The sequence below is a fragment of the Schistosoma mansoni genome, assembly GCF_000237925.1.
Source record: "Schistosoma mansoni, WGS project CABG00000000 data, supercontig 0250, strain Puerto Rico, whole genome shotgun sequence".
In the NCBI taxonomy this organism is placed as follows: Eukaryota; Metazoa; Platyhelminthes; class Trematoda; order Strigeidida; family Schistosomatidae; genus Schistosoma; species Schistosoma mansoni.
The window spans coordinates 46036-65835 of NW_017386113.1; the positions used below are offsets into that span (position 1 = coordinate 46036).

At 36.1% G+C, this 19800-nt stretch overlaps 1 protein-coding gene across 2 annotated transcripts; it reads left to right on the forward strand.

The window, feature by feature from the left end:
* Window positions 1-5435: 5435 nt before the first annotated feature.
* Window positions 5436-18763, forward strand: Smp_102690.2 (eukaryotic translation initiation factor 2c,putative; the record flags this gene model as incomplete). 2 transcript variants are annotated; one of them, XM_018792552.1, is made up of 18 exons in its annotated part: window positions 5436-5514; window positions 6648-6720; window positions 9974-10051; window positions 10865-10927; window positions 11474-11602; window positions 11693-11719; window positions 11823-12050; window positions 13483-13708; window positions 13742-13927; window positions 13965-14112; window positions 14152-14303; window positions 14334-14503; window positions 15381-15591; window positions 16609-16752; window positions 16826-16958; window positions 17039-17331; window positions 17456-17667; window positions 18245-18763. In XM_018792552.1, the coding sequence occupies 17 exons, from the start codon at window positions 6710-6712 to the stop codon at window positions 18396-18398; spliced, it is 2565 nt and encodes an 854-aa protein (XP_018644464.1). In that variant the 3' UTR covers window positions 18399-18763. The 2 variants fall into 2 exon arrangements, with proteins under 2 accessions (XP_018644464.1, XP_018644463.1); XM_018792551.1 differs by lacking the exon at window positions 5436-5514 and adding an exon at window positions 18116-18209 and having other exon boundaries at window positions 6710-6720.
* Between the last annotated feature and the right edge of the window lie 1037 nt (window positions 18764-19800).

A 19800-nucleotide genomic window follows, 5' to 3' on the forward strand; every position in this document is an offset into this window, starting at 1 on the left:
ACTGACATATTGAGTCCACTGTCCTAGTTCTAGACATTCAATAAATGATTCGTAATGTTTCGGAGCCTTGACTGGAAACCAAGAAATTTCAGGTATGTTGAAGTCACCATAAATGAGCTTGCCTGTGAATGGGAGGGATGATGCTAGTGTGGTTACCACTGATAATACTGCTATTTCCCCTATTGACGCGTCAGGTTGCCGATAGGCACAGCCGAACAGTAAGGTTATGGAATTTGATGGCTTTAAAACAATACACACCGAATCCTTCAGTTTGTTCAGTTCAGGCATATCACACAATAGTGAGTTTAAGCTAGAGTGAGCGTAAATAAGGCATCCTCCGCCTTGTCCTTTCAATCTATCACTTCTGTATAGGAAGTAGTTGTCAAAAGATTTACTTGGGTCGGAAATATCACTGTCAGTCTATGCTTCAGATATAATTATAAGCGACGGTTGACATATGGATACAAACAGAGCTAAATCAGTCTTTTTGTTGCAGATCGACCTAGCATTGATAAGAAACATATTAAACAAATGGCCTACTAAGTTAAATTGAGTGAGAGTATTTCGATCAAAGATGTCATGACGGTCACGGGTTAGATATAGGTTTGAAGTGCGGGATTGTTTTTCAATAGCTCGGTATTTTGATAGCTAGAGTTAGTCGGGGATGTATCAAATGAGCTACTGAAGTTGCTTGAGGAGTTTACTCAGGAGGGAAGGGTGGAAGTACTTTCTGATAAGAACTGTACGGGTAAGCGAGTTTATGTTCCGCACGTGGTTTGAAATGACTTGGGCTATATGTTTCAACAGGGGTGCCATTAGGGGCCTTATTCCAAAAAAATTGGGTACAGGTTGACTGTCAACTGTACTGTTATTTGCAAAATAGTTTTTGTGGTTAAGCTCGTAGCCTCTGTTTTAGCTATCTACGCTAGTGTGAGCATGAGGGGGGTCTGCTGCAAGTAACTGCATGTATCGACTGTTATTATACATGGAGGTCGTTTTCATGTCGTGGGTCGGTACTGAGGGGTGTGAAAAGCTCCCATTCCGAGAGTAATTTCAGTTGTGATCATGGGGAATAAAGATAGGGTGTGGGGTGAGGAACCTGTAATTAGAATGCTTATTAATGGTTATAGGCTTTAGAGGGTGGGTGGAGTGATCAGTACTCTGATAATTTTTGTGAGTGTGAGTGTAAGAAGGTTTTTTGCGCTCAAGCCTACCACCCGTTTTGAGACTTACAGGTGTTGATGGCAAGTCAAATGATAGCAGCGGGTATAACCTATTCACTGTTGCTGGGATACACACAGCACAGTTGGTCCTAATCTTATGTGTCTCCCTATTCGGTATTGTGGATTTTGCCTCCCCACTCTTTTTTCTCAAGGCTGAAGGACTTTGTTGCCTCTGAGGTGAACTTAGGTACATCCGACTCACCTTGTAGAGTATCTTTTGGGGGACCAATTTTTAAATTAATATGTTTAGTTGGTTGTGTTTCGTTACACGGCTCAAATTTCGGCACTTTGCTGAGCGAACAGTCGGGATCAGAGATGCCGTCACAGTTGAAGACCGTATCTTATCCATAGGTTTCTGATCTGCAGACTCATTTAGATCTACGGATGGACCTGCCGTTTGTGGTATGACATCATGCCTCTTGTCCATGCGCTTTATATCATTAACTGTGTTGCATACTGTCTTTAGCTGGTTCTTTACTATAACTCTATCATACGATTCTATTGCTTCACGTCTTCTTATACGACGTTGACAGGGCGTTAGGTCAGGAGTGACTTTCAAGCTTTTGAATGGAATTATTGAGCTAATGTTTTCGCTTGAATCAATAAATTGTTTAGCATCGTTACAACAGCTAAACTTAAACAGTAAAGGGCAAGTCAATCTGTCCGACTTTTTTCTTAGGCGGATGACTTGGCAGTTGACTTTCAGCATATCGCATGCTTTAAGGCAGATATCCCTTAACTTGTCCAAGAAGATAGCAATGAGGTCTACCTGAACTGTAGATTTTCTTGATGTGACTACCCAATCCATAAGATCTCACGCGGAAATCACCTCATTATCTATGCTGACTCGTCCTTCCGTGACAGTCAGTTACGTAATTTTTGGCACTTCAGATGGACACGTTTGAGCTAGGGATAGAATAGTATACTTATATTGAAAAAGAATAAGTTGCACAGTAGACACACTTGCGTGGCAGGGCCATGTCATTTTGATTCGTCGTCCTCTAAATGTTACATGCTGGATGTAAATCATGTGGTTAGAAGTAGTACCACTGCACTGCTCTTCCACCAGAGTCAACATGAAGTTGGTTAGATACCAGATCGAATGAGATTGTTGCACGTCGAAGGTTACCAAAATAGTAATAATAATCCTCCTGGTATTGATAAACTTAAGGATAAATCAAAAAGAAGGCGGCAGCAACTGATCGGGAAACAAATGTAATAATTTCAAAATGTTTGGTTTAACTCCTAACGCGCCAAGAATAAGAATCTATATGAATATTTTTTCAGCGTTAAGCAAAGGGGGTTTATAATGCTGAAGAATGACTTAGTACACGGACATTTTAACAAATCACATCAAGATGCTTAAAAATAACCGTCGGTTAAAAGCTTAGCTTATGGGCCGAACTAGGATTATGAGCTTAGAGATAGAAAAACAATCGATATTGTAGAAGTGTTTATTTCAGTATTGTCTTGGGTTTAAACCAGTAAGTCAGTTGACCTTTATGCCGGTATGCTATCCGTACGAGTCGATTCTCAATTCCATATGAATTAGTGAGCCAACTAAAGGAACAAAAGTATAATCGCGGAAGAGTTTCAACTAGTGTTCCGATTAGTTCGTCAATTTTAATACGGTCTATTTAATTGCGGGGCATTTTCTTGGCCTCATTATTGCTTAACCGTGACAGGATTTAATAAAACTACTAATACATATGAATTGTTGTAAAAAGCCCCTTTAATGAGTGAAAATATTAGTAATTATGTGAATTTTGAACAGTTAGCTAACAGTAGTTAAATATAAGTGGATCTGCAAGAGACATGCTCTAGACTCGGTGTTCTGATATGTAATAAGCCAATTATTTATATTCATACACGCCGGCTGATGATGTATACAAGTCAGTTGAGAGAATCGAGTTTGGCATAAGGTCGAAATCGACTCATTTTAAACAGAGTGGTCATAAGTTGATAAAATTGACAGAGCTTATGTGTACAAATATAGGTGACATGGTGTTGTACTATGTTTTCGCTATTGTCAAGACATAATTTGATGAGGGAGAACAAAGGTCAGGACAATCAATATATTTTAGTACAAAATCACAAAATCTCTTTGTAAAGTATGAGGACCATACATTGAATACTCTGTTTGCAAAATTCCACCATTTGTCCTTCACATTCTGTATGACTCCTCCAAGTCACAATTCCTTTTTGTTTACGTTTCTGTTTTCCCTTCAACTTGATCTTCTTAGCCTCCTTCTGCCATTGTTCTCACTTACGATTTGTGTTGCATACTATCTATATCGGTCGACACAAGTAGCACATACTAGTTACACTGCTTTATGACGATATCCAGAAATCACTACGAATAACTACCCATAGTGTTCGTTGGAGATTGGCTAGCGGGAATCGGGTATTGTCGTTTTTGGCGATTCTGAAATACCAGTAGTTTGTGGCATAAACCTATCCGATGTGCCTTATTATATCACGAATCGAGATTTAGAAGTATTCACTAACCTAATGTTATTGTTAATAGTAGGCTCTAGATTTTTTTCATTTCAAACGCCTGTTTGACTTACAACTACGTGACGGTTTAGTAATTATACTAGTGCAATACAATAAAATCTTATTGTGGTGACTTTGTTATCTTAACCATGTTAAACGTCCTTTTAGGCGAATAATACGATAGACCGATTTATAAACCCATATACGCGTAGCAATAGCGGCTGTGTTGGGTTTAGTGGGAAATGTTATAGGCGGTTCAAATGGTATAGAGATGATATAATACAGCGCCTGAGGTTAAGAACCAGTACCACTACCCTGCAATTGCTTTGTTGTTACTGATGTCCCTCCTAACATCCTTACATTGTACTCTATTTTCCATTGCCGATGTTGGTGAGGCACTTGATGGACATTTAGATGGATATACTTACAAATAAGCTCTATTATTCCTTCGGGTTATAGCCAGTATTCCCGTCCTGACTTCCATCGTTATACAGTTACCACACGCGCTGTGAGAACGTATGGCTTCAATGTTGTTTGTAAAGCCTTGGATTCTACTTTCACTAGTTTGATTGAGACACTTTCTCCACACTCAAATACACATACGAGGACTATGTGCATGAAGCCTTGGTTGCATCCGTTTCAAAACAACAATGGGTCTAACTACCTCAACAGTTACATTCGAATGCTCTGACACTCGTTCTGATGAGTGAGAAGAATACTTTTTAATCATCGCTGTTGTGTATTTCTCTCACGAACTCAGTTCCACCAAGGATCTAGCTTTGGAGCGAGTCATATCCCAGCTCTTTTTTTCCTCACATGTGGCACTAAAGAAAAAAGTCTTGGTCGATACGAGATCCATGTTACTTAATGAGGCACTTGCATAAGTTACTTCAGTTGTGTGAGTGGTGCTATGAATAATATCTCAGTATGCGTCCTCTAGTCTTGGTTTAATGATTTTCGTAAACCTTTTGTCAGAAATTGGGATCCTTAGCTTATTATTAACTCCTGGAGTGGGACTTCGACCAGCCTTCCTTGTTGCTATGATGTAAGAGCTGGTGGATGTGCTGATACTGTGCACAGTAGTCAACTAATAATGGTTGTAGACGCCGAAAAAGCATGGTTGAATAAGGTAGATGAATACAGACTGATGAAGCGAGAAAGCCTAAGAAACACTTGAACCTATAACTTTAAACTAGATTGTCCCACAAAGTACTTTCATGCGGATTTGACAAATATTTCTCATCTCCTGCGTTTAGATGGAAATAGCAGCTTCAACATCTAGAGTTAACTTAGTTGATCAAGACCGTTAGGCCTACTATACGATGGCTCAGCTTCAGTGTGATGTTGGCAGTCACAAAGTTTGAGGCCTTTATATCTCACAAGTCCTTGAACTGTAAAGGCAGTTAGAGTAATGTCTTCGGTAGCAAAACACTGATCTACATCAGACACCTGGTTTTATCATGTGTTAACTTTATGCATATATAAGTAACACTGATTCATCTCTCACAGATTTTTTTGAACTGCTCATTCAAAAAAATGCTGATACGGAAAGACTTGTGTATCATAATAAACTGCTGCCTGGAATGCCCGAAACTCTACGCGTGTTAAATGGAAACATATTGCCACAAGTTTCCTTCTAAAATAGTAAGATTATGTGAAAAGCTACTTCTCATTTTGTTTTTGTCAGCTATTATCAAACTCTTGGCTGATCACATCAAGCGCCAGTTATGAAAATATTAGTGCTTTCCGTCATTTACTAGCTGCACCAAATAATATATCTAGTGAAATATTCCAGGTAGTGAATTAACCTCTTGAAATCGTTTAGACAGAACATTGAGTGGGTATAAGCTTGTGTTTAGTGTCAGAAAGACGTAACCATTAAATAGTTAGTTCTTTGATCGTGCTATAATGGGCATATCATTGGAGCAAGTCATAGTGGTGGGTCTTACAAACTACACAGTGTTTTTGATACTTCTTGTAGACTCGAACGTCAGTAAATAGGTTTGCTAACTTTAAGTTGACTAGGCTATTAAAACTATTTTGACAACCTAGCCAACTGCGAATTCACCTTAGTGGTTGATAGAGTGCTGTAAGAGAAGGGATATTCTTGATCGTCGCTGAAGTTCAGTTTGTTAACCAACAGATGGATGAGTTTGTTCCTAGACTGTTGTTGGGGTTTTTCCGTGTCACTATACTAAGTCATTTTAAATGATGGGCAAATATGCTAGAATGGGTTTTTTGAATAGGTACTCAAATAGTCTGATAGCCTCTGGCTTTTTATGAACCAAGACTAGATTATTTTGTAATAACTTCCCCATACTTTCATCGGATGGAAGGAGACCCTTGATTGATTTTCCTGATTCTAGGTGACGATTCTCTCTGCATATACCTACATACCCCCAAAATTACTAAGTATACTGTTTGTAAGTTTGCTAGTAGGATTTTTGGACGACTTGTGTGTTAACTAAAGACATCAAGTCAATATGCACGAGAAGATAGCCTCATACTAGACGTTACTACCACAAAACGTTTCAATTCTCGTGATGTAGTTCCTTGGTCGGAGCTGATACTAATCTTTAAAGCTAATTATCTATCGGAACATTTTACTGATGACTTAATTGCGTTTTGGTCAGCTGTGATTGCATTTAGTCATAGACAATACGCAAACTGACTATGGTATGGAGCAAATCGAATTTCGTGTTCTCAACTATTATGTATGATCTTTGTATATTACCCTCATAAAATTGCTGATATCCTTTGTGGCGCATCTTTTGACTTTTCATTTATGTTCCGTCTCATATTTTGATTAAAAGTTCAAGTAGCTTCGTTAAGAATGTCAGCGAAGTATGGAAATATTGGGATTGATAAACTTAGTGTTTTTTCTATTGTATTTTTCTTATTATTGAGTCTGTGTTTTGTACCATGCAGATTATACTTTCTGCAAGTGAAACGTATTTGGATAGCTTCAAGAATTTTGTGCAGAATTCATTATGGAAGAAGGGTAGGTAATCATTTATTTTTTTTATGCAGTTGTTACAATTGACTATTTAGAACAGCATATATAAGCGAATAGTATTATTTTTGATTAGATCCTCTTTAGGCTTTACTCTGATATATATGTTGTTCTAAACCACAATATGGTAACTTTTTGATTTAGCTATGTGAATAATGGACTTGAATAGGGTTTATATTCTCTTCACCCAGTGTTTATGTCGTTCAAGTGCTTTCGTCTGTCTTACTACTAAATGTTCTAGGATTATAAAAGCTTCCACTGACTATAGGTAATCGATACAAGATGAAGATTATGATTATTTATGAATTCATGTCGATCATATATTGGATATTGCTTAAAAGATGAGCTGCAAAACTATGATCACTACTATCTAACGCGTTCAGTTATAATGGTATCAAGAAAGAGAGCGGTTTCATTAGTGACTTTACTTTCGGTTATGTCGCAAGTTAACTGATAGTCATTGAGATTTTGATTGATAAGATAAAGGTCAATGATCTAGCTATTATCTTGTTAAGGTTTTCATATACGAAGAGTGAGTATGCATCAAATGTGATCGTCTACTTTCCTAAATGATGTATATGATTTCTTGTTTCAACGAATATCGTAGATTTCTCCTTTTTCATGTCTAACGGCCACTCACTATTCATGTAATCACTTTCCAGTGCCCGATCGAGCCATAGTTTAGGGGTCGAAGACATTTATGCTTAAGGATTTAGTATTACTTGGAATCGTTGTTGCTCAAAGCTGAATATACGAACATGTACTTGGCAAATCGGCTACAAAGACAATTTGGGAAAATACTGTTACTTTGGTACTGACAAATGTTATGAAAGAAGAGACCAAACATTTTTACTACATCAAGCACACAGTTTGGTTTGAATATAAATAGTCATAAAATTCATAGTATGACCAAATCTTAACACTCAAAATTAGTGGAACATAATGCTTCCTGAGATCCTTTAGATTAGATTTCAGATATTCCAGCCCAAGTTGACTACACATACAAAAATACTCAAGCTTGTGTTGACTGTTTTTTCAACGGTTTGGTTTCAATTTCGAGATTTTACTTCTTACCTTCCTTGACTGTAACAAAAAATAAAATGTTAACATTGATTCGTAGGATTATGTTCCAGTCTTTTTGAACCGCTAGGAAACAAGCCATTCACTAGTATTAGATTGAATGTGTAGAGAACAATGAAAGTGAGCTACTAGCTGTCTTATTGCTTCACTGATCCCCAGGCGTATGGAACTATTGTTTTTACGTTATTTCTATATTTTGTATGCAAATGTAGGGATAGTATATATTGAAAAGCTACTGAAAACATGCCTATTCACAGTAATCTTATAATTTGGGGCTTTAGGTAATATGAGAACTAAGTTTTTCATAGCGCAAAACGTTTTTGACGTAATATGTCTCTTTTAGTTCAGAAATGAGTGCGAAATGGTACTAAAACTTGAGCTTTCAATGCGTTCTTAATTAATACAGAATATTAATAATTGATTGTCCATAAGAAATCATTTTATTAATATTCATACAGTGGGAGATCTATATATTCATGTATCTTTAGATATATAGTGAATCTTAAAGTCTGTTTTCACCATCAGAAGGGCGGCCGGTCTATGGTTAAGGCATCTGAATTTAAAAGTATTATAATTCTAACACTTGGTATACTTTGGAGAAAATTGTATACTTGACCAGGTAAAATAAAATCACGCATTGAAAGAGGATGAAAATATATTTTAAAAAATCTGAATATCTTAAGATAGATCAGAAGGGGTTTTGTGGAGAATTTAGTATTTTCACTGTTGAAATCATGAGTCAGTTGAAGCTAGACCACCATCGAAAACCTGGGAGCACTGGACGGCCGTTTCGTTCTATTATGGGACTCCTCAGCAGTGCGCATCCGCGATCCCGCACTCGCGGGATTCGAACCTAGGGCCTACCAGTCCCGAGTCAGAGCCCTTAACCGATAGACCACTGAGCCGGAATCCAACGGTGTTAATGTCTAACTTCAACCAATCCACGATTTTGAGCGACCGTTCACCAATTGTCTTCAGTGAGTTGATATCTCTACAAAAGACTTGGTAGATAGTATGGCAAAAGTGTTAGCGTCTGTGTGAAATTTAAACGGCATTTTCCTGATTTCTCTAACCGTTCCCTGGTGCTGGTTGGTTGAAGATAAGTCAGTTAGCGTGCTGTGACTTGATCTTGATTCAAGCATTCAATGGTTAAAGCTTTTTTGCCAACATGAACATTTCGTCCCAGCTTTGAACCCCTATGAAACTACTTTAGTTTCTACAATGCGGTGTTATTATGACTATTCTTCACAAAAGTCTGGTTCAAAATTTAATACGTAAACTTGTTCTGGTTAATAAGTTACATTATCAGTATGCGGTTGTGGAGATTGATACGCTTTTGATTGAAATCATGAACCGATCAATGTTAGACGGCCGTTTCGTCTTAGTATGAGGCTCCTCGGCAGCGCGCCTCCACGGTCACACACGCGGGATTCGTGTCCAGGACCTTCGGTTTCGCACGGCAACGCTTAATCTTTCGACCACTGAGCTGGCATCCAACGGTGTTAATGTCTAATTCCAACCAACCCACGATATTGCGCGACCATCTTCCATTTTCTTTGGTGGGTAACTGTCTCACACCCGATATGGATTATCTCGACTGATCATACCTTCTCACTAGAACACCGAGAATCCCCTCTCGAAGCTAGTCACTGGTGAGCACATGGTGGTCTATCATTGGTCGGTTCATGATCTCAATCAAGTTACATTGTATTGGTCCTAATCGGCAAATTTCTCATAAACTCACGCTGAAATTAGTATTTTCGAACATAGTTTCTCTGTTTTTGGAAAGCAGTGTATTACTCCAGAAATCAGTCAGTCAACTTCGAAGTTCATGGGATACAACCTAACAGTATGTATTCTTTGATTTATTATATTGAGAACTACAGTTACAGGTGTAATTAGAATTCACCACTGGTATGGACCTGCAGAAAGTGGTTCTAAGAGAAGTACTCGTCTACGTTGATAGCCATTGAATAAGACCAGGTGACTTGGAAACTTGTAATAGCATTACAATTCATTTTGTCCTACTCAAACTCTCTTAAATAGTCGCATGAAACCCTGAATGCGAACTTTAAAAATATTAATTGACGTGTTACAATTATTTTGTATCCGAATTCACAGTATTTTAATCGGTAATTCTTATCCACTGTTCCATTTCCAGTAGTTCGAATACGAGTTCTCGCGGTGGTCGGCGTAAACGTCATCAGAAATCTCGAACTTCAAAGCAGCCAATTAGCGAGTAAGTTGGGGTACCTCAATTTTTACTGTTCAGGATCCAGACTATCAAGATTTAGAAAGTTTTGTGACTGTTTTCTTTAAAGGTATGTGAAAAGGAATCATGATATGGGTTTTAATGAGACCAAACTCTTGTATTCAATTTTAAGAAGTTTTATAGTTATTCTATTTTCAACTAATGGAAAACAATATAAAACTCGCCAGCCTTGGTGAATCGGTGGCTGACGAAATTCCAACATGAATACAAAAATCCTTTACCTGGAAATCATGTAAGATATTATCCCACGTTTTGTGGAATATGTGAACCGTAGATTGACTCTAAGTCTAGTTACATTTTTGTAATGATTGATAGAGTATGAAAAGGAGGAATACGGAAATTACCAAAGAAATTTCTATTTTTCACATTGAAAATGTTATTCACTAATAGTTGGCATGCGTTCCTGAAACGTATATAAGGTGTATGGTTATATGATTGTGATTGACAGTCCATTGTAGAAGTAAATAAGTTTAACACATGTATGACTCACGTCTTCAAATCATTGACCATCCTCCACTAGTTAATTTTGGTTTGACTTCCATGTTATTGTTTGATATTCCGTATGTGATTCGATTCAGTTGGTGATGTATTTCAGGTAGAACTGTGATCATAGGGAGTTTATGAATGTGAATGATATTTTATGTCTCTGTATTCCATAGGAGAAAAATATTTCCTGGTATATTATGATTGATTTGTCACTTTGTTTTTGCTCTTTTTATTTGCCGTCATCCATATGTACATGTTTCTCTTTTTTTTTCATATTGTTCATCACTTCCGTAGATCTCAACAAACTCAACAGAGTGGAGACCATGAACAGTCTTCAATTCCACCAAGTGTACAAGAGTAAGTCATTGAGTATTCCATTATGAATGGGCAACTGTGTAAGTATATGTTTTTGATTGTGTAGCTGTAATTAGTGCTATTTGTTAATGAAGGTTATTTGGAACTGATGGGAAGATAATTTGATTGAAGGTTTGAGGGATTATGTTGATTGACTATCTGTGTTGTGGAGAGATGCTTGCTGACTGATTATTTGTTTGTAGGCAAATAGGTGTGTACGGATGAGAGGGATTTGGATTGTTTGATATTTAGTTAACTGTTCAGGTGTATGACGGAAACTAATAAGAAAGGGTTGTGGCTATGGATACTTTTGATGAGAGTGCTGGATTAATTGTAGAATGATGGGGAGAATATTTTGAAGAGGATTTCATCTGTTGTCCAGTTACGTTTCACGCTCCAACTATCCAGTTACAGATGTGATGATGTATGTACGTTATCTGTTGAGTTATGCGGGTGATATTGATTTATGCTTTGTTACTCAGCAAATCTTTGTATTTTTGATTTGTTTGTATTGAATTGATTTTCATGATTTGATTTTCTGTTATTCAGGGCTCCTGTTACGTCTTCGTTGGGTGATGAACCTTCTGTGATTGATGTTTTTCCTTCGACATCGAAACTAACAAGTCCACCTTCCAAGGCTGCTAAACAGAAAAAAAAACATCTAAAAGTAGTAGAAACGTAAGTGTTGTGGTTCTCTGTAGATTGCTTTCTTGTTGTAATTTGCAAGTTTGTTTTCTATTCCTGATCGGTTTTTACTTTTTATTTCAGTGTTCATCTTTCTGAAGATTTATCCAAGTGAGTTGTTTTTATCAGTACTCATCTTTTTTGTTTTCCTTGGAAAAAGTATGGTTTGCTTCTACTTGTGTGAAACATCTCATCTTGTTTTGTGTATTTTAAGAATGAGTATCAGGAGATTTTCAATACCTAATCGACCGGATGGAGGGGGAAAGTTGGGCAAAGAAATTTATGTGACTGTTAATTGTTGGGATTTTTCGATAAAGCCCAAAATTGTTTACATGTATCGAGCAGAAGCTCTCGCTGTATATCGTGGTGATGAAGGAAACAGGACTGAAATACGAATGTCTGCTAAGGATAAACGTGCTCTAATTAAACAGGTGGCTGATAGGTTAGTATTTTTCAGATACACTTCATGGTATATTATCATTTCATTTATTTTGTAGTTTGCTGGTCATGAATATTGAATTATATTTATTTGAGCAAGAACAATTTGACTGGGGGATTTCACGCTTGAGTGACTAATACTATTTTGAACCGTATTACTTATGAATGTTTTAGCTTACACATACACTCATTTTCGAAGTAGAACTTGTTACCAACTAGCATTTGTAAATTTTCTTGTTGATTAATTTAAATGATGGTATTTCTCAACTCCAGAAGCATCACATTGATTGGCGAATTTTTGTTGTATGACTATTCCTCGTTTGTAAAATTGGTATACCTGAATTAGACTCTAAATAATCACATGAGAAACCCTAATAGTTATCAACCATTTTAGGTTAAGTTCTTTCATTGTTTGATTGAAAACCGATATAACAAAAAATAACCCTGATATTTGTAAAATTCTGAGAAAACTTAATAATGGATTATTGTGAACAACTCCAAATATTTGAGTGCACCAGTTGCTTGACGTGTGATGAAAGAACACTTGAATTTGAACCGACTGTTTGTAGTTGGTTTTTCTAACAAAATAAAGAGTTAAAAAAATTCATCGGTATAGATTTATAATAAAACTATTTTTGCTTTACTGATGATACCCATACTAAATTTGAAGGTTTCTCAATGAACACCGTGTTTCATATCTAAACAGTGGGTTTATATGTAGAAATATTTTATGCTTGCGCTTAAAATATTTTATCTGTGTTTATTGCTATGATGTTGTTGAACCGTTAAGCATGATATAAAAGTATGTTCAACACATATTGCACTATTCTTTAACTACATGTTTCCGTCAATTGTTTATACTAAGATGATAGAAAGCTTATAAAACGGTTCTATTGTCGCGTTTAAGTACTTTCTGTGCCATTTATATAGAATTTTCAGAAAGTGTAATTCACGTTCACTTTTCTATTCACACATTTTTATCATAATAGTTAGGCATATTTCGTTTGGCTTCTTTAAAATCTCAAGCTTGTCTGTAGCTTTTTTGCAAAAGAGGATGGTGTCATCCATGTGTCGATGGCAAAATGTAAATCTTTTCAATAAGGAAATAGCAAGTAAATCAATTTCTAATATGGCTAGAAGAATATCATCCAGTATCGACTCATAGATGGACCTGTGACAAATATTTATGACTTGTCTATGGATTTCTTTAAATTTGATTTTCACATTCACGGAAGATTTCTGAATACTTTGTTCCTGATGGTTCTTGGAATTTTGATGTTTGCGTTGCCTAGTTCTGAAATTGATGGTTTTCTTTGACCTTCTAATTTGTGAAATCTTGGTGGACAGTCTCAGTATCTGTCTTGGTAACGATTTATTTTTGTTGGTGTTTCTACTTATGACGACAGTTTATAGTTGCTCTCTCTACGTTTACATAGCTTACACGACTGTATAATTTACGATGGTGGCCATGACATATACTCGGCGGATCGTTTGCCAGGGATCGGGAAAGTTCCTACTGAGGCGGAAATGAAAATTGTTGATCCACTTGGTCGAGATAATCTTGTTCTGAAATATCACTTGATGGAAGTACAGACGGTATCAACTGACGATGTGCAACAATACGTAGAAAATCCGAAAGCAACGTCGTTAAACATCCCCCAAGTAAGATTCGTGTTTCATTATCATCCTTCCTAGGAATCTATAAGATTGTTAGATTGTATATTGAGAACTGTGTCGAAGCAGTCGTTAATATCTCTTGGAAGATCTGCTTTATTTTACGACAAACCAGTGAAAGTCATTGCAGATAAACTATTCAGTATTCACAGAGGTTTCATCGCTAGTATTAGACCACAATGGAAGGTCCGCGTCAATTTGGACATGGTATTTCTTGAAATTTCTAATTTGCTTAATTTTCAAGACCTATAAGGCTTTTTTCAGAGCTGGTAACCTAGCAGATGTTATGTACGAGAAATATGGAGACAATATAGCCAGATGTAGTTCACAAATGGCTCACGATTTAAGAAGAATACGTGTTGAAACTGACAAGTTCTACAAAAATGAAAATGGTATGTAGCATTTTATTTTCTCTAATAAAACTATTCAAGGGGATGTGTATTCTAGACGTTTCACTGTGCATGGAATATCGTCTGTGCCAGCTGACAAGCTTATGATCGAGGAGAGAAAGCAATCTATTGCTGCATATTTTGATGAGCATCACCACATCAAGTTAAAATATCCTGATCTACCGTGCGTGAAGGTAATGTGCATTTAGTGTTTCATTCCTTAGGTTGACCAAAAACGAGAAGTTTACATGCCAATGGAACAACTCAATATTCTTCCTTTCCAAGCACCTAACGCAAGCAAGGCTGATGTGGCTAGTGAGGTTATCCGTTGTGCGGCAGTTCGTCCTCAAGAACGTTTCCGAGAACTTGTGAATTTCACTAATACGATTTCAAAGTAACTGTATTTCTGTATTTCGATTTTATTTGCTTGCTAAATGATAAGTGTATTAAAATTTTGAATATGTTTGATCTCGTTTTCCTTATCAGTTAAGGCGTTAGATGTGATATGTAATAGGGTACTAACAAACTGAAGTGTAGGGCCCATTAAATCCTAAATAAAGTCATCATTTAACACAACTTCGTATCCTTTTTCCAATAATGGGGATTATAAATGGGAGTAATATGCAAAGAGATGAAAACTTTTGCGAGGTGATTTACCAAGTTTAGTCTGCTGATGATGAAACCCTTGATTTGTGTTTCGGTGCTTATCACCAACACTTACCTCCAATCTTGAAAAAATTAATTAGTCCTATGTGATTTAAATTCTGGCACGTCACCGCTGACTTTATGTTGGATTGAGATATTTACGTTGACTGATCACTGAGCAGTGAATAGCATCATCTTTGTCTAACCGTTTAATACTGACTGAATTCTGTCGGTCAGGTTTAAGCCTGGGCCTTAGCGTAAATGATTCAGGATTGTGTGCACTGTTTTATGTCGGCTGTTCGGATACAGTAGTGTTAGCTATTTTTCAAATTTGTAAATTACATAAGTATGCAATTCCAAGTTAGATTTGGGCATCCGAAGAATTCCAAAAATAATAGGTTTTTGTAAACATCTTTCCGTAGACAAGTAAGATGAGCTAATTATTCATGGAAATTTATTTGTTCTGTTGTTTGCTTCCGGTGTATTTTTTAAAGTAGTTGAACGAGATCGTTGAAAAACATAAATGAGTAAACGAATAGAATTATGTTTATCAGTCAGGTGCCATAAATCTAGACAATAGTTTTTTGCAAACTAACCTAATTATGTTCATTTATTTTTATCTTAAGGGAACATCGACTATTTCAGTTGTTTCAAGCAAAGATAGCAAACCAACCCGTAGATGTAAAGTCACGTGTACTCCAGCCACCCAAAGCAATTTTTAATCGTCCAGATAAAATCCAACTGAAGGCTGGAAGTTGGAATACTCCGGATTTTCATGAACCAGCTAGACATGGTGTTGCAATTCCATGGGGAATACTTTGTGTTCCAAACAACCCGGTATGTTTGAGATTTTGGTTTTCTTCATTATAGTGATATATTTTAAGTTTTATGGATGATTTATTCGTTGTTAATCCTATTGTTGTTCGGTAAAGTATTGAAATAATTGCCGACTGATGGTTACAAGGTTAAGATTTCTAAATAAATGAATCTTCTTCATAACAACAAACGGCCAACACAGATATAATAAACACTAGATGATAGTGTAAGATTCTAAATGATAGTATTGTATAGGATCTCAAGTAGCTGGTCGACATTAGATATCAACAGTCAATAAGAATCAGTATTGGATCACTGCACAATAGATAGACAGGCATCTTGAACGTAGAGTCTGTTATGAATATGCTTTGGCCTATGTTGCCATACCTGATTGGCATGACGGATGAAATAATGTAGTAACAACAATACAAAAAGACTTAAGCTTGCGAATATGATTTAAAGCAACGGTGAGAATTTATTTGTGAAGGGATAGTCACTTGATGGCACTTGTATAGAAACGACCAAGATAAATATGATATTGTACTATTTTTCAGTTCAACCACTTCACATCAAATAAATATATTACAATGTTAAGTAAGAATCTAGTGGTTTGATTGTATTTTGATCAATCACCAACCAATCGAATTCGAGGAAACGACTAAAGACTAGACAATGTGACATTGTTTACCACTACTTTTCGACCAATTAGTGTGCGTAAATAGTACTTTATAAACTCACATGGATTATTGTTTCCTTAATGAAGCAAAAAAAATGTGAACAGCAAACTATCACTTCTCACTAACAGCGAAATAATGTTTGTTAAGGGGAGAATCTTTCATTTAACAACGTCAAAATGTGAAGGAAACTTTTGAAAAAGCGATGGCCTTACCTTGTCGTTTTGATAACAGGTACATGAAAAATGACTAGAAGAATATTTTGGCTTGAAGTATGTATGATCCTTTACTTCATCAGTGTATCATTCTTTTTATGCTATTTTTCAAATCCTTAGTGATATTTTGTTCTTGATTTTTATTTTAGCGATCTAAAGGCGACGTGGAAAAAGTCACAAACGAATTACCAAAGGCCGCTAACCGTTTCGGTGTTTTCCTCAGCAATAAACCACTTATATCACAATGCTACGTTAACCAACTTGAAAAAAAGTTTGAGGAATTTCATCGACAAGTAAGTGAACCTAATTTCAGGGAGTTGGTTTTGATTTCTGTAGCAGTTACTAACAAATTCGATTTTTTTCCAGGGTTGTAACTTCATTATGTTGATTCTATACGATGATTTGGCCTACGGAACAATCAAACGTCTAAGTGATTTGAAAATGGGGATCCGCACACAGTGTGTTCGTGGTAGCACTCTACGCAAACCTAATGTGTTTCGTAAGTATCTTTCATTTATTCATATTCGTTTATTTCAATTTTTTAAAACGAATGGACTAATTTAGTCTAGTTTGTTTTAGCCAACCTATTATTGAAACTCAATGGGAAACTTGGTGGTGTTAATTGGATTGTCCCAGATCTTACTGAGTACAGCAAGGATTTAATAATGGTTTTCGGTGCTGATGTTACTCACCCAGCACCGACACAAACTCATCAGGTTCTCAAGTCAGTTGCTGCCGTTGTTGGATCTGTCAGTCCTGAGTTAATGCGATACGGGGCTATAGTTAGACAACAAGCGACTACTGAACGAGGAAACAAAACAACGAGAGAAATTATTGATAACTTGCATCTGTCAGTTGGAGAACTGCTCACGGTTAGTCCCTTTAAATTCAATGTTATGTACTCTCTGTTACTACTGTGAAGTATTATTTTCATATCGTTCATTATTTCTTTTGTAACAACATTATAATTCGGGAACACTTATATTTATATTATAGCTGTATTTGCGGAATACGAAGGGACGTTTTCCTAAACGTATTATATTCTATCGCGACGGTGTCTCAGAGGGTCAGTTTGAAAATGTCTTGGTCGAGGAGTTATCTGCGATTCAAAAAGCTTGCAGTGACATTCGTCCTGGTGAAGAACCTGCTATTACATTTATCGTTGTCCAGAAGCGACACCATATCCGATTAAAACCACAAGATCCCAGGTAATTAGACGAAATTTCATTGCTAGTAGCTATGTGTTATGGCTCGTAAGTTGTACGCTTTATTCGGATCCTAGCTATTCGGATAACCCCAGGCTAGCACTACTCAGCGACTTGAAAGACCAGAGAGAAGACATGAGTATCAGAGAAGCACTTTACTACAAGGTTCATTATGTACAGAAAAAACAGGGGTTTTATAGTAATTAAAAGACCTTGAGATTCCATAGTAGCAGTATGTTAACAGCCGATCAGGACCTTGTTATTTTAGTAGCATTTTAGTAGCATAGCTTCTAACTAATCGCTGATTGGTTGGGCTCTTTATGAGCCTCTCTAGAGTTTATTGTAAGCCGACCTAACACTATGATAAAATGTCTAGACATCGAAGATTAGATTCTGATTTTAAATACTAGATGTTTCTTCAAAACCATACCTCGTATTTTCATTTTGACAGGGCACGGAATGTGGAACCAGGAACCGTTGTTGATACAGATATTACTCATCGTAGAGAATTCGACTTCTATATTTGTTCTCATGAAGGGATTCAGGTAACTAGTTTCTCTTTGTTGATTATTTCTTCCAGGGAACATCAAAACCGTCCCACTATCACGTATTATATGATGACAGTAACTTTACATCGGACAGTCTTCAAATGTTTACGTACCACTTATGTTATGCTTATATGCGATGCTCTCGGAGTGTCTCTTACCCTGCCCCAGTGTATTATTCTCATTTAGCTGCGTTTCGTGCCCGAGATTGGCTATCAAACACGAACGAAGCAAGTGTTTTACTTGATGATTATGATCGCTTCAAAGTTCACATTTCACAAACTGATGGGATGTTTTTCTTGTGAAGTTTTGTTAATTTATTATTTCAGAGAAGAAAACTTTCTATTTTGACATAGAGTATTACGTTTAACAAACAAATTAACTATAAATACGATTGTACAGCTCATGTTAATGAAGTCAAAAAGGAAATTTTCTCCACTAAATTCTCTTATTTCTTCATTTTATCATTTGTTCGAAATAAATTGCATTTATAATGGTTTATGTTGGTTTTAACTTGAGCGATTAAATATATTTTATAACTAGTTATCTCATTCAATTCGGTTGTTAATCCAACTACTTGATGCAGTGAAGGTTAAGAGTTTCTGATTACATAACCACAAATGATTTGTTTTTCCATGGTGTGTACTTATTATATCATAGGATATTGTCAGATAGTTGAAGGTATTGTCACAAAGTTTCTTGACAATACAGCAATAGGGAACATATACACAATTTACCGTTCACAAATATTGAGGAGTAAAAAAGAGTTGATATAAAAATAGCAAATAATGCAATAAATAGGCGACCGATAAATTTATTTTTAGCTGTTAGAGATCTGCATACACACTGATCGGTATATTTGTATTAGAGCGTAGCTTAGTTGCCCATGAAAACAATGTTTTAGTAAGACTTATGTTATACCAGATTTGGCGAAAGTACTGAAGTGGAGATCATGATGAGCCTTGGAAGATTTATGGTAAATAGGACGTGAAAGTGAATCATCCTCATTTCTTGTGATCCACGAAAGTTGTTCTATCTTGTAACTGATGTTTGGTTATACTGAGATTAGAAATAAGGGAAATTAGTCTTCGTGGTCCCAGTTGTCACATACCATACAAGTATCATCATAAAATTTGAAATCTTAATATGAGGCTTTAAACTATAGTTTGTTTAATAAATATCAAAATTTCATCAATAATTTTCTAGATTCATCCGAAAAGTTATTTGTTCAACAAATTTAGATAGTTCTTTTATTGTTTACAAACGTTTTACTTAGTTCTCCACTCGAGAAGTTGGATAGTGTTATGCAACAGAATAAGTTTAAACTATTCTCAGATAGTTTACAACATATCAAAATAAACTCACTTCATGTCATATTATTTGTTTCTATTTTATAAAATACTAATAAACCAGTATCGAGAATAGTATACTTATAGGTTGTTGTATTTTACTGCAGAACAAGTGAAAATGAGAACTGCTAACTTTTTTTTGTTAATTGACAATAGGTCAATATTTATGTGTCTGCATAATTGAATAACTTTGTATAGTATAGCAGATTCACTATAAACAATTAATTATCAATGGACGAGTG